Here is a 15,059-nt window from a genome sequence, read left to right as displayed (position 1 = left end):
TCATGTGAACCTCAGTAGAAGGGAATTGCAAACACATCCCTGGCACATTTTGCCATCATGCAGCTGAAGAACCCTGAATTCATCTGACACCCCTTCAAAGTCATCTACACCAGCGTAGCGCAGTGGTTAAAGTGCCTTGGGACCTTGGGAAATCAGGGTTCCAAGCCCCCCTCAGTCATGAAACTCACTGAGTGGCATTGGGACAATCACTGCCTCTCAGCCTAACCTGGGGTTGTTGTGGGAGATTAAATGAGAACCACCGGCACCACTTTGAGCTCCTTGGGGGGGAAAGGTGAGAAATATATTGCAAAAAATATATATAAAATCTGCAGCACTCAGCCTATGCTCAGAACCACCCTTTCCTCTTGGCAACAATTTTTGTATAATCTATCCAATACAAAGCTCGGCTTCCAAAGTCAATAAATAAATCCAGTTCCTTAAATCTCCCTTTGGCTGGGATAACAGGATGCTGGATGAGATTTGACTTTAAGGATGTTTTTGTGTGTGTTCTCCGTTGCAGCTATTGCTGCTGTTTGCAGGTCCCTGCAAATATCTAGGATTCGGAAATTTTGAATTTCCCCAGTTAACATGTAGCAGCATCCCAATGCAGTTGCAGCTGTCGGTCCAGCTATTGGGGGGGGGGTTCCTTAAATCTTCCCTTACAGCCATAAATCTTCTGCGCTCCTTTAGTTGTAATATAAACGCATACCCCATAGGGGGCAGCGGAGAGTCGGATCTGTTCTTCTGGTCACGCCTCCTTAAATGGAAAACGCCAAACGGAAGCTTTACGAGCCTCGCGGCGACCCGTAGCCAGGCTACACCAACGAAGCAGGTGAAGAGTCGCCCAGACGAGGAGGAGGCCGGAGCCTTGCAAGCCCGAGACGCGGCTATGGCAGCCCAGTCGCCCCAGCTCGCTGCCCGGCGGAGCCGCTTCGTTGTGGTGGGAGGTGGCATTGCCGGAGTGACGTGCGCTGAGCGGGTAACGTACAGTCCCTGCGCCTCAGAAACTATATTCGCGGTCTCTGCGCATGCGCCCGCTGGAGCGGCGTTTGCTGAGCGGCTGAAGTACCGTCCTTTCGTCTCTGCGCATGCGCCCTCTGGCCGTTTCCCTTCAACGCCCTTTCCCTACGGAAACTTCCTGGTTGTTTCATAGACGTATAATGAGAAGATGGGTATGCGGTGCGTAGCTTCCGAGGTGGCTTCCCACGGTTCCCCATTAAAAGCAACAACGCAGAAATCAAGAATTTTAGTGTAACTTTGATTAAACAACAGTCTACCCATTCCCCGTCCCTAGGACAAGATCTACCATGTTCCAATTAATGTCACAGCATGATTTAACATAGGCTTTTTCCTTGAACAGTAAGAAAGCTAAAAATTTCCCACTGTGTCTAAATAGGACCTCTGTTTCAGAGGTAGGATGCTAATACCAGTTATTTGGGGAGGGGGGGGTAGATGAATTTCAATAATTGTCTGTTTGGAAAAATGTAGGTGTGAGTTGCTCGTTTTAAAAATAACTTCTAACATTTTCTACCCCTTTGAACAGCTGGCTACAGAGTTTCCTTCTGATGATATTTTATTAGTCACAGCATCTCCTCTTATAAAAGCAGTAACAAACTTCAAGCAGGTGAGAACAGAACTAATAACTGCTTCTTGGGGATTTGGGGTAAGGTGAAGTAATCTACTCTGCTGTTGTAACCCTGTTTCAATGGCCACTGCAGGCCCATTTTTCCTGTAGTAGTGCCCACTTTTAATACTAGGATTTAGGGCCATTCAAAGAAAGTACTTCTTTGCATGGCACATAGATGAGCTGTAGGAAATTTGCTCCCATTGGATGTTCCAATGGCCACCAACTTGGACAACTTTCAAAGGCAAATCCATGGGAAACAAAGTTATCATTGGCCACTAGCCATGATGGCTATGTTCTCTTTCCATTGTTGGAGGCAGTATGCTTCTGAATAACTGTTGTTGGGAACCACAAGCGAGGAGAGCATTGTTGCACTTTGTCCTGCTTGCAGGCTTCCCATTAAGAGCTGGTCCCTGGGATAACAGGATGCTGGGTGAGATTGGCTTTAAGGATGTGTTTGTGTGTGTTCTCCTTTGCAGCTATTGCTGCTGTTTGCAGGTCCCTGCAAATATCTAGGACTGGGGAAGCCTGAATTTCCCCACTTAACATGTACAGTGGTGCCTCGCAAGACGAAATTAATCCGTTCCGCGAGTCTCTTCGTCTAGCGGTTTTTTCGTCTTGCGAAGCACGGCTATTAGCGGCTTAGCGCTATTAGCGGTTTAGCGGCTATTAAAGGCTTAGCGGCTATTAAAGGCTTAGCGGATTAGCGGCTAAAAGGCTATTAGCGGCTTAGCGGCTTAGGAAAAAGGGGGGGGAGCGAAAAAAAATTGGAACACTCGCAAGACGTTTTCGTCTTGCAAAGCAAGCCCATAGGGAAAATTGTCTTGCGAAGCAGCTAAAAAATGGAAAACCCTTTCGTCTAACGGGTTTTCCGTCTTGCGAGGCATTCGTCTTGCGGGGCACCACTGTAATCAGTAGCAGCATCCCACTGCAGTTGCAGCTGTTGGTCCAGCTATTGGGTAGGGTGTGTGTGTGTGTGTGTGTGTGTTTTTGAACTAGCCCTAAGGGAGTGTCATCTATGAAGCTTGCCTTTCAGGGTTGACAAGAACCCGAGGGGTTCTTTGGTGCATTTGTGCATCAGTAGATTTTGGTTAGGAAGTTGACTTGCACCCTGAAGGATTTTTTTATTTGTTTTTGACAGGTTTCCAGGACTTTAGAAGAATTTGATGTTGAAGAACAAGCAAGCGGCATCTTAGAAAAACGCTACCCTAACATTAAGGTTATTCAGTCTGGAGTGAAACAGCTGAAGAGTGAAGAACATGTAAGAGGACCCTTCATCCTTTTGTCTTTTTTTGGAATGAGAAATGGCTTTCCCTTTCCAGGATGAGAGCGGAGCTGTCTTGATATGAAAAATCAAGTCTCTTGTAGACTAGGTGACCAACACGGTGGAGTCAGGTGATTCTAATCTACTAGGACATAGCCCTGTCAGTGGGACTTACACATGCACTGGTTTACAACCTATAAAGATGAGACGGGAGCTGACTTTTCATGCAGACATTAAGCTGGTTGTGGCAGAAACTAATGCATGCACACTGGGGCAAGGCCCACCCCCGCCCCAGGCCAGGAAGTTGAGGGTGGGGTTTCCAGAGCAAGTCTTTGATGCGGTGTGAGAAACTGCTGTCGTCGGGAGCAGATATTGGCGAAGCAGTTGATACGCCAGTCAGCGCTTGTTGAATTTTAATGCCCAAGTGATGTCTGAGTGAGAGGAGGGGATCCACTTTATTGCATTAAACCAGCTCTTAGGAGCCAGGAGCATAGTCGAGTGCTTTGGAGAAGATTTGCAGAACGTCCTACACTGCCACCCAGAGGAAGGCTTTCCTATTTGTGTTCCTCTGTGTGAATTGACAGCCGGAATCTTAAGTATTTGCTCATCCAGCTGCATTGGAAGCCGGCTAGCTTGCAGACTTCCTACTGAAGAAGTAGCTTTGGAGGGATTGCTGGTGAACTACAAGAGGGGGAATGGTGCAAGGTATCGCAGGCAGGAAGTTCTCGCTGTTCTTCCTGGAACTCCTTGGAGAACATGTGGGAAATTTGCTTCAGGTTCTTTTCTCCTAGCTTCTCTCATTCCATTCTCCTGTGCGCAAATGTTTCTTTTGCTTAAGCTCAACAAGCATTGAAGCCGATCTGCACAGGACAGGGGCAGTTCTTCCTTCTTTCAATGTGAAACCGCCCCATCATAGAACTGTAGAGTTGGAAGGGACCACAAGGGTCTTCTAGTTCAACCTCCTGCAATGCGGGAATCTCTTGCTCAACCTGGAGTTCGAACCCATGACTCTGAGATTAATGTAGAGTGAGGATGGGGAAACTTGGGTCCTTCCAACTGTACAATTCTATGAGTCTATGGTTTTTTTTAAAAAAAAGGATCAATGGCATGCTGTACTGGACCCTTCAAAGATGTCCTTCTCTTCTTTCTTTTCCATTTTATAACATGGTTGCAGAAAATAATCACAGAAGACGGTCAGGAGTACATCTATGAAAAACTTTGTCTGTGTGCCGGAGCAAGGCCAAAGCTGATTACTGAAAGAAACCCCTTCGTGTTGGGAATCCGTGATACAGACAGCGCAGCGGTAATGCAGTCTCTGACGCAGACATAGATTTATTAATTTGGTGAGGTCTAAGCCAGAAATAACCATGCAGCACAAAGAGTGTGCCAGGGTCATTCTCCCAGAACGCAGAAAAAGAGAGAGGGTTTTCACTAGCTTCCGAAAAGTCAAAAGGGAACAGCTCTGACAGGCGTTTCTAAGCAGGGGAGTTCTGTAGCATTGCTTAACGGAACAGAAATATTGGAAAGAAATGTAAAATGTGGAAAGAAAGACAACCACAAGAGAGAGAAAAGAAGATTTTGCACATACTTGTAGCTCAGATAGATAGATAGCACTGCTTTTATTCAGCTATGTAGTCTTGCAGGGGAGTGGAAGGGAGCTCAGACTTTGAAAGCAGAGTGCTATATTTCCCCCAAATAGGGAGCTGAGTAGTGCCCCTCCCTCTTTGTTTTAACTGGTAATTAAATTTGGTTTGTTTTGGGGTCAAATGGGGTCAGCTCTGTTGCAATAACAGAGGAAGGGCCACAGTTCAATGGTAGAGCATCTACTTTGTACGTAGTATGTCCTGGGTTCAGTTCCTGGCAACTCCTGTGGGACTGGAAGAGGCTGTTGTTCATAACCCTGGAGAGTCACTCCCAGTCAAGGTTGATGATCCTGAGCTTGACAGGCCAACTGCATCACTCAGTAGAAGGCAGCTTCTTATGTTACTATAATGATCTCTCTGTCTGTCTCTGTGTCAAGTGCAGGAATTTCAGAAACATCTGGCAAGAGCGAAAAGAATAACCATTGTGGGAAATGGTGGCATTGCCCTGGAATTAGCGTACGTAAATCTTCCTTCTTTTGAAAAATAAGTGAAGCTAAGAGCTTTATTATTATTATTATTATTCTGCTGGGAGCTGCCCAGAGTGGCTGGGGAAACAGAGCCAGATGGGCAGGGTATAAATAATAGATTATTATTACTACTACTACTACTACTATTACTACTACTACTATCTTAGCTATAGATCTAATTTGTGCTGCTGTTGTACATCCTTGCCTTTTTGGAACGCTGAATGCAGTGTGAGAACGTAACAATTTTTTTTAAAAAAATTGCCAGGTTTGCACGTCACATTAAACCCTAGTTAAAATGAACTATGATGTAATGTGAAGTAGCAGTGCTGAAATCATGGCCACTTTGCTCCATGCCTGTTCCTGCAAGGAAACAAGCCATGGTCTTTGGGGTGTTTTTTCACTTGTCCAAACACCAGCTTCGTGGCTTGTCCCTCTCCAAAACAAACCACGAGTGGAAGCTAGGGTTTCTCTTGGCTTAGAATTTTATAGTTTGTATGGAGAGAAACAAATTTGGAGGCCAGGTTTGGATGACACACCAATCCAGGCCGTGACTTATTTCCTAGCAACATAGCAGCAGTGGAGGAGGAGCAAAATACCTGTGATTTCAGGAGTAATCACTAGCCACTGCTTGTTCATGTGAAAAATAATGACATGTAAACCAGGTTGCTTTTTAAACTTTTTTCTTTTCTTTTTTTAAAAAAACCCCACCTTAATTACAGTAACACACCAGAAACAAAATAGCTTAAAAATAATAACAAAACTCTTTTTAGGTACGAAATCGAAGGTTGCGAAGTCATCTGGGCCATCAAAGACAAAGCGATTGGGAATACTTTCTTTGATGCAGGAGCGGCTGAGTTCCTGATCCCAAAGCTGAGTGCCGTGAAACCGGAGCCTCCGATCACTTGTAAAAGAACAAAATATACGACGGCAGGTGGAATACCAGGTACTGTAGAGCATCTCGGGCATTATAAAGTGGCTCTTGCTTGTATATTGGCTTATATTGTATGAAAACCGTTGCATCGGCCCAACCCTGCACACTTCAGATATTTGCAAACTGTAAGAGATGAGGTAGCGTTGGGGCTGAGTTTGTGGAGTGGGAATAGCTGCTGCAAGAACAGGGTGGGAAGTTGGGTTGCACTCGTAATAAGTGAAGGTAAAGGATCCCTGGACGGTTAAGTCCAGTCAGAGGCGAATATGGGGTTTCCGGGTCATGTGGCCAGCATGACTAAATAAGACGTACAGAAGGACCTGGGATTGTAGGACAAGACCTGCCAAGAAAAACAAAGAATTTATGTATGCTACAACAGTGGCAAGTGTCTTGATAGCACAAGGATGGAAGAATGAGGAAATTCCAACGAAATAACAATGGCAAGAAAAATTGATGAGCTATGCAGAGTTGGCTAAATTGACATATAAATTGCGGGACAAGGACAACTGTGACTTTAAGGAAGAATGGGAGCTTTTTACAAATGATCTAAAAAGACAACAAAATGAACTGGACTCCTTGGCATGTTAGATAAATAATGTAAGGATACGTACAATTTTATAACATGCATAGAATAATATGTGCTGAGAAATCAGAGAGAGGAGCTGAGGGAAGTCTCTGGTGTGGGGGGAGGAAGAGATGGAAGGAAGGGGGGAAATAATGTATGAGATTATACAGTTTGATAATTCGTTATGTTGAAATTGCTAATAAAATTATTTTTTTAAAAAAAGAAGTACAGAAGGACCTTGTACAGAAGAAGGACCTTGTAAAGACCTCATCTGGGGCAACCCAGTGAGATGGGTGGTATATACATAAAATTATTATTATTATTATTATTATTATTATTATTATTATTATTAACCCTGCCCGGCTGAAGAGAAGCTGTATTGCCTTTGTACCCAGAAAATATATAGGCTGCCTGTACTTCCTCTATAGCATATGTCCTTATCTCTTTCCTCCTTGTCCCCCAGGAAGTGAGATAGAACAAAGTGCTGCAGCAAACCCAGGGGAAATCGGCAGTGCCTTAGGCCCTGACTGGCACGAAGGCTTATGTCTTAAGGGAGCAAAAGAGGTATGGCTGCTTATCCTAAGCCCCCTTCGGATGTTCCCCTGTGCCCCATTATAACAATCAGGAACTTTATATAAAGCCCTTCTGGCCGAGGGTGTTTACAGAAATAAACTACATTACAAGTCAACATGCAGAATATACCCCAAGTATGGGCTTCTTGGCCATTTTTACAGAAGGGCAACCTGACCTTTGTTATAAAGTTAAAATAAAATACTTTACAGTGGTGCCCCGCAAGACGAATGCCTCGCAAGACGGAAAACTCGCTAGACGAAAGAGTTTTCCGTTTTGGAGGTGCTTCGCAAAACGAATTTCCTATGGGCTTGCTTCGCAAGACGACAATGTCTTGCGAGTTCCTGCTGGGTTTTTTTCCTCCCCCCCCCCTTTTCTAAGCCGCTAAGATGCTTATCAGCTGATCCGATCAGCAGATAAGCCGCTAATCCGCTAATCCGTCAATGGGCTTGCTTCGCAAGACGAAAAAACCGCTAGACGAAGAGAATCACAGAATGGATTCTTTTCGTCTTGCGAGGCACCACTGTACTGATAACTGAAGAATGGCAACTACCAAAATCACAGGTTGTACTTTGGCAAGCTTAACTAGATTTTGTCTCTTTTTTGTAATTGTTATATATTGGAAATTAATAAAACTATATTTTTAAAAAAGGAATTATGTGACTGGGAGGCAGTGAGACCCTGTCCCTACTGCTTCATTTCTGCTGGCTATCTATACCTTGGGCAATTATGTCTGAAGAGGAGAGTCTGCTCTACATTCCTAGGCTCCCTCCTTGATTTAGAGGCACGATCAACCAGGACTCAACGGAGATAAATTTTTGGACAGGAGCCACAGAGAAATTTATCTAGACCTCTTACTTATTTAGTACTTTCTTAAGGATTTGCAGAGTGACTTTTAGGGCATAGCCTCATGAGGCAGTTTTCCTACATAGTGGGTAATAAGTAACAGTAAGAAGACAACTTTTAAATCCAATACGCCATGAAAGTTTTCAAAATAGAAGCTTGTAACTAATACTGTGCCAGATCACACTTTAAAAATCACTTGAAAGTTTGCAGCAAGCTGAATTGACCAGAAAGCTCAACATCAAAAATGTTAATAAAATTTGGCACAAAACAAATGTGTTTGTTAAGGCTCGCACTGTAGGAGTCGCACATAACTTAAGTAGGAATGGTGTTATCAAATGCAATTATTTGTTATCTTTCAGCTGTCCCACAAAGTTCACATTGAAAGCCTTTGCGAAGTGAAGAAGATCTATCTCTGGGAAGAGTTCCAGCAGTTAGAGAAGGTGTCTTTGGCTTTCCCCAGAGTTCAGCCAGACGAGAGGAATGCAGAAATGGATGATGGTAAACAGTGTGTCAAGAAGAGTGCAAGACTTTTTAAAAAAATGTATGCCACTACTGCGGCCCGTGTATTGTTAGCCCAGAAATGGAAAATGAGCAAGGTCCCAACCAAAGAAGAATGGCAACTCAAGTTGACAAAATATGCACAACTCGCAGACTTAACATACAGAATAAGAGAACATGAATAACATACATTTAGAGAAGATTGGAAAACATTTATTGAATATATGGGTAATAATTGTGTACAGCTGAAAAGTTTTGATGGATGCAGTAATGGAATACTGAATGGTATAGTTTTTGTAAATTATGCAGGGATTTATGATATGTAAAATGAACCATGGAAAGAGAAGGGAAGTCATTGCTATCTTAAGGATGTAAAATGAATATTTTAAATTGTAAAACAGAAAATTTAATTTAATTATATCTATCATCTATCTTCCTGGAGATAGATAGATAGATAGATAGATGAGAAGAGTGCAGGACAGAATGGAGCATGGCCCTCAGGGTGAAAGAGGTTCCTCATTCCTGGTGTCCAGCTGTCGCTCTCCCAAGTGTATCATCTTAAGGAGGCTCTAGGGGGTCACTAGAAGAATTATAGCTCCCCCTGCTTGCAATCCAGGGCAATCCTAGTGAATCTTAACACCTGGGAAACTTCTGATTCTGTGCCTAATCCACATAACCTGGACTGTGTGTGCTCACATGCCTGAACTTCCATTCTTCCAGAGAGGTGGCCGGTGTATGTCGAGTTGACCAGCGGGAAGATATATGGCTGCGACTTCATTGTCAGTGCGACCGGGGTTGTTCCAAATGTCCAGCCGTTCCTTGGCGGCAATAATGTAAGGATTAACATTGAGAATATGAAATTGTTTTTCTATACAAGGCTTTTAAGGATACAAAAAGGGCCAACCCATTTAAAGTACTATTAATATAAAATTTGGGGTGGGTAAGTCCCCTGAGATATTGAGCTGTGCAGTATGCAGTTTATGGGTACCTTAATTTGAACCGAATGAATGAAATGCTATGCATATCTTGTAGAGTCTGGCTTGCTGTGTTTTCCTTTTAGCTCCATTACTAGCACCCATTTCCTAGTACGGAATATCAGTGTAACAGAGAGGGGAATCTTTCCATACCCAAGGGCCACATTCCCTTCTGGAAAGTCGTCTGAGGGCCACATGCCAGAATTGGGTTGAGCAACAGATATAACATTTTACTTTTGTACCATAGGTTAAAGGGATGCGGGTGGCGCTGTGGGTTAAACCACTGAGCCTAGGACTTGCTGATCAGAAGGTCGGCAGGGTGAGCTCCCATTGCTCAGTCCCTGCTCCTGCCAACCAACCTAGCAGTTCAAAAGCACGTCAAAGTTCAAGTAGATAAATAGGTACCACTCCGGCGGGAAGGTAAACGGTGTTTCCGTGCGCTGCTCTGGTTCGCCAGAAGCGGCTTAGTCATGCTGGCCACATGACCCGGAAGCTGTACGCCGGCTCCCTCGGCCAATAAAGCGAGATGAGCGCCGCAACCCCAGAGTCTGTCATGACTGGACCTAATGATCAGGGGTCCCTTTACCTTTACCATAAGTTAGATTCTCTGCACACTTGCACACCCAATTTGTAGCCTCTGGCAAGCTAGAGGCATTATCAGAGTTGAAGGACACATTCCAGCCAGGCCAGAACATTCAAGAAGGGTATGAAATAGGGCTGGTGAGGGCTCTGGCTTGATTAGAGTCCCGTGGGATCATAGACTTATAGAGTTGGAAGGGACCAAGGGTCATCTAGTCCAACCCCACGCAATACAGGACTCTCTTGCCTAATGTAGAGGTTGAAGCCACGACCCTGAGATTAAGAGTCTTGTGCTCTGCCAACTGAGACCCAGAGGGCAGCATGTGGAACTTAACAAACCCCCTCATTCTGGGAGTCTGCGTTTGGGAAATCTTTGCTTGTAGCACCACCTTTAGACTCGAAGTTCTGTGTCCTTCCTGCAGTGTGGGCGCTAGTAAGCCCTGCCTCTTGTTTGTCAAACTGCAGTCTGAATATTTGGGGCAGTTAAGAGTCCTTTTTAAAAATAAATTTATTTAACATAATTATTACAAAATACAAGGAAAATACTGCAAACACATACATACATATATATTTCAGATAAGCACACATATATTAAAAAAGAACAAAAAGGAAAAAGGAAGAAAAGAAAAAAGAAAAAGAAAAAATAAGGAGGAAAAGAAGAAGAAAAATTGGAAAAATTTCTTCCAAATTTATTCTACAAATATCTCAATAATAAAATTTCATTGATTGACTTCCATCGCTTACTTCACTTCCTATATACATTTTAAGCAAAATTGTATCTGTCATTCCGTATTTTCCCCATACAATCTTATACAAATATTCTAATCAATAAGTTTTCTAAATCTTTCATAAATCTTTTCTAAACACAACCAATACCTTACACTTAATCTTTGTCTCAAGAGTCCTTGATTGGACAGGATGTGCGGCCAGAGACTTGGGATCTTTCCAAGCGCAGCAGCTCTAAGGACTGGGATACCGATAGCTAAATTGGGATGGGCCAAAGGGTGTGGCTTCTTCATAACAATACCCTTAAAAGACACATAAGAGCCCCCAACCTCAGATCTTATTAAGACCAGCAAAGTTTTGTCTTCCAGCCACCCACCATTTTGCAGAAATCTGCATTTACCTCTTAAATGTTTAGTTTGTTCTAGGTGAAGATGGGGGTCTGACAGTGGACAAATACATGCACACTTCTCTACCAGATATCTACGCGGCCGGGGACATCTGCACTACTTCATGGGAGCCTAGTCCAGTTTGGCAGCAGGTAAGGCAAATGTAGATGGTGATACCTGTGTAGCTTTAACGAGATTTCCTCAGGGTAATTTAATCCCATCAGTGTATTACCGGTATATAATTAGCCTGGGTTTTCTTCTAGTTCATGTTGTCCTAAACACATTGTACATCTGGCAGTTCAGTTAAATGACAGAACAGAAGGGAATGAACACCTGCCTTAAGTAATAATAATAATAATAAATTATTTTGATTTATACCCCTCCCTCCCCAGCCAAGACCGGGCTCAGGGCGGCTAACAACCAATAATAAAAGCAAGTTGATTAAAATACAATTTAAAAGATTAAGATACAACATTAAAACATTAGGGTGCAATCTCTTCAAAGGAAGAGAAAGGAAAAAGAAAGAGGGGGAGGGAATCAAACTGATTCTAAGCCAAAGGCCAGGTGGAACAATTCTGTCTTACAGGCCCTGCGGAAAGATATCAGATCCCACAGGGCCCTGGTCTCATGAGACAGAGCATTCCACCAGGCCGGAGCCAGTGTTGAGAAGGCCCTGGCTCTGGTTGAGGCTAATCTAACTTCCTTAGGGCCTGGGACCTCTAGGGTGTTACTATATATGGACCTTAAGGTCCTCCGTGGGGCATACCAGGAGAGGCGGTCTTGTAGGTACGAGGGTCCTAGGCCGTGAAGGGCTTTAAAGTGCCATCCTCTGTGCTCTTTTATCTCTGAGACCAGAGATAAAAGAGCACAGCCATTTATGGGCTATGCCCTGTATCCCCACATCAGCGAGGCGGTGGTCTAAAAGATCATGATCGACCATGTCAAAGGCTGCTGATAAATCTAAGAGAATCAGCAGTCCCGACCCGCCTCAATCCCCTAAGTATCAAACTTAGGGGTGGAATTTTTGGCCAAATCCACAGCCGGCCAAAGGACTTTGCCCCAGTTTTCAGAGGATACTAAATAAAGTATCTCGAGCTGCCAGAAGTCTCCAGGTGACTGTAGCAGCAATTTGTTGTAGCGGCTTCTACAGCCACCTGCAGAAACTCCTATTCCAGCCGTCTGTTGTCTGCCAATCTACAATCTTCATTCATCTTCCATGTGTCCTTGGGGCTGGAAAATTGGAAGTGAAGAGGAATAGGATTATTATTTATTTGAATATCCTGGGAAAGGATATTCTTTGGAGGTCTTTAAGCAGAGGCTTGACAACCATATGTCAGGAGTGCTCTGATGGTGTTTCCTGCTTGGCAGGGGGTTGGACTCGATGGCCCTTGTGGTCTATTCCAACTCTATGATTCTATGAAAGGCATGACAAACAGGACCACTTCAGCCAGTGATGGGTTTTTTTGTGTGGATCCCACGTATAAGGGTAACTATCAATGCTTCCCATATTTTTAGCAAGGGCCGTACTTTATAGTAGCTCTCTGATAAGCTGAGCACTTGAGATTGGGCTCCAGGAAAACATGCTCATTGTTCTAAAACGCTTGCTTGCAATCTCGGTGCATACATTCCCATATCCTTTTTTCCAGATGAGGCTTTGGACCCAGGCTAGGCAGATGGGATGGTATGCTGCAAAATGTATGGCTGCTGATACTTTAGGGGAACCTACAGACATGGACTTTTGCTTTGAACTCTTTGCTCACGTGACAAAGTTTTTCAATTACAAGGTAATGAACTGTGTATAAACGACTGCAATGATTCACTGTTTTGGAATGGCTTGATGGCAAGGGATTCCATTTTAATTCTGCAGAATGCTACACCTAGCTTTCTCTCTGCACTGATGAGCAGCACACTAACTGGCTTCCTCCCCCCCCCCCCCCAGCATGTAGCGCACACAGTTTCAGAGTAAAATACTGGACTGCGAGATGTCCAGATACTGCTTTATGTCAGTACAGTATATGATCCTACAAAATGAGTAACTTAGCTCAAGGAAATCCATCCATAAGCAGCAGTGTCTGGTTAGCACAGGACTTACCATGTTTAGGAATTCATAAATGCAGATTAGTCTCTACCAGTTATTACCCTTGGTCTTCATATAGCTTGCCTCAAAACGCTATAATCCAGATTCTTCCATTTCCAAAATAATTGCAATTATTTACTGCAGGTATGATTGTAAATTGCCCTACTAATATTGCCTAATCTTCAATAGCAGTAGGTTTAGATTTCCATAGGTAGGCCATGATTTGTGGGTGCTGTATCACTGTCTCACTTGGGAAATATGCACAGCTCAATTCTTCACGATAGCAAATCTCAAGAGTACATTTATGTAGCTAAAACCTAATTTCACCACATGGAGCTTCCTTTGTAAAAAGATGTAGAGGCTATTCTCAAGGCAGACCCAAAGCAAATCACTACTAGAGTAACTAAATTAAGGCAGAGGGCTCTCTTCTGCACTACTTGCACTCTCAAGACCACAACTTATTTTTTCCCCCCATTCCCCCAGGTGGTGCTGCTGGGAAAGTACAACGCGCAAGGGTTGGGCTCAGACCATGAACTGATGCTCAGGTGCACTAAAGGGCAGGAGTACGTCAAAGTCGTGATGCAGAATGGGCGCATGCTGGGAGCAGTATTGATTGGAGAAACAGACCTAGAAGAAACCTTTGAAAACCTGATTCTCAACCAAATGGATCTGTCACGCTATGGGGAAGATCTTTTGGATCCAAGGATAGACATAGAGGATTACTTTGACTGAATATAAAAAAGTGTCCGTGACTACTTTTTTTAAAATAAAAAGAGAGAGAAGGTTCTCCTAGGCAAGACTACATATATAAGGATAGATGATTGTAATTTCCTTAAAAACCATGGTTGTGGGTGCTTTCAGGCTTTGCTGCTAAACATGGTCTACCAACATTCAAGCACTGAACTGTGGGGAAGTGTATTATCTAGTACAGACTTAAGATGAGGCATCGTAAAGTTCAACCTGATAAGGTTAAGCCACCACTTGTGCAATATAAGGTTCAGCAGGACTTACATATTGAATATTTTGTATTTTACTTGCATCATGCAAAAGCAGTTTACATAAGATGTTAAAATAAAAGATTCAATTATTTGCAGTTTAAAAATTATAGGCATAATTTTGCCAAAGTTTAGCATTCTGAAATGCTTTTTAAAAAACAGCAGTGCCAATTTCTCTCTTTCTCCCCCCCCCCCCAAAAAAGTTTGAAAGTGCTGAAACTTTGGATAGATTTTGATTATCTATTTGCTTCTTTAAATTATTTTTCTAACTATGCTGGAGGCCACTTTCACTTACACACCGATGGGCTTTATCCCTACCCCCTGGGAAGCATGGATACTGGAACACTGCAGCCAGTGATACAGAACTAAACATAGGTCTGTGAGGAGGGTTCCTCGGGGTCTGCTCAGTAGAGTCCCAGGACATGTAAGTGGTAAGTGAAAGAACCTGTTGATTCGTCAGCTTTCAAAATAAAATTTCAGGACTTGGGTAATGCTGGGATGGCAATTTAAAATGTGTTTTTATTTTGAAAAAATTAAAAACATCCCATAACTTGAATTGCACTGTAGTGGTCTGGATCGGTCAAGTAACTTTGCTTGGGAGAAGCAGCTACGCAATGAAGGTCACTTTAAAAAGAGTAACTGTTCTACTTTATTGGAAGTAGTTAGGTTCCCACTATGCACTTTGCCTCTATTACAGTATGTCACCAGGTTTTACAATATAGTTGCCTCTGGAAACAGCCCAAGGTCTATTCAGTTCACTGTGGCCAAAAACACAGCGCTAGAATTGAGAAACAGGGCATGGCAGAGACATTTATGCCCTTGCAAGTAAATACCCTGCTTTTGAATTACTATGTACTTATATTTAACTGTCATGCTCCAGCTGCTGATGGACACACTCTTCATTTTCCTTTCAGAAA

General features: G+C 43.3%; 1 protein-coding gene across 2 annotated transcripts; it reads left to right on the top strand.

Moving 5' to 3' along the window:
• The first annotated feature begins 662 nt into the window (after positions 1 to 662).
• Positions 663 to 14,698, top strand: PYROXD1 (pyridine nucleotide-disulphide oxidoreductase domain 1). 2 transcript variants are annotated; one of them, XM_083461323.1, is made up of 12 exons: positions 663 to 979; positions 1,544 to 1,624; positions 2,766 to 2,885; positions 4,063 to 4,191; positions 4,914 to 4,987; positions 5,769 to 5,929; positions 6,955 to 7,055; positions 8,267 to 8,405; positions 9,126 to 9,238; positions 11,100 to 11,222; positions 12,717 to 12,854; positions 13,631 to 14,698. In XM_083461323.1, exons 1-12 carry the CDS (start codon positions 890 to 892, stop codon positions 13,877 to 13,879), a joined length of 1,518 nt encoding a protein of 505 aa, XP_083317449.1. In that variant the 5' UTR covers positions 663 to 889; the 3' UTR covers positions 13,880 to 14,698. The 2 variants fall into 2 exon arrangements, with proteins under 2 accessions (XP_083317449.1, XP_083317448.1); XM_083461322.1 differs by having other exon boundaries at positions 666 to 979; positions 5,769 to 5,941.
• The last annotated feature ends 361 nt before the right edge of the window (positions 14,699 to 15,059 follow it).

Source organism: Podarcis liolepis (assembly GCF_965112155.1).
Source record: "Podarcis liolepis genome assembly, chromosome: 10".
In the NCBI taxonomy this organism is placed as follows: domain Eukaryota; kingdom Metazoa; phylum Chordata; class Lepidosauria; order Squamata; family Lacertidae; genus Podarcis; species Podarcis liolepis.
This window is presented reverse-complemented; position numbering and strand designations above follow the sequence as displayed.

Excerpts from the sequence above, each read along its gene's own strand:
- PYROXD1 (XM_083461322.1), top strand. The coding sequence starts at position 890 with ATGGCAGCCCAGTCGCCCCAGCTCGCTGCCCGGCGGAGCCGCTTCGTT. Across the intron at positions 1,625-2,765 it reads CAGTAACAAACTTCAAGCAG|GTTTCCAGGACTTTAGAAGA; the intron begins GTGAGAACAGAA and ends TGTTTTTGACAG. Across the intron at positions 12,855-13,630 it reads CAAAGTTTTTCAATTACAAG|GTGGTGCTGCTGGGAAAGTA; the intron begins GTAATGAACTGT and ends CCATTCCCCCAG.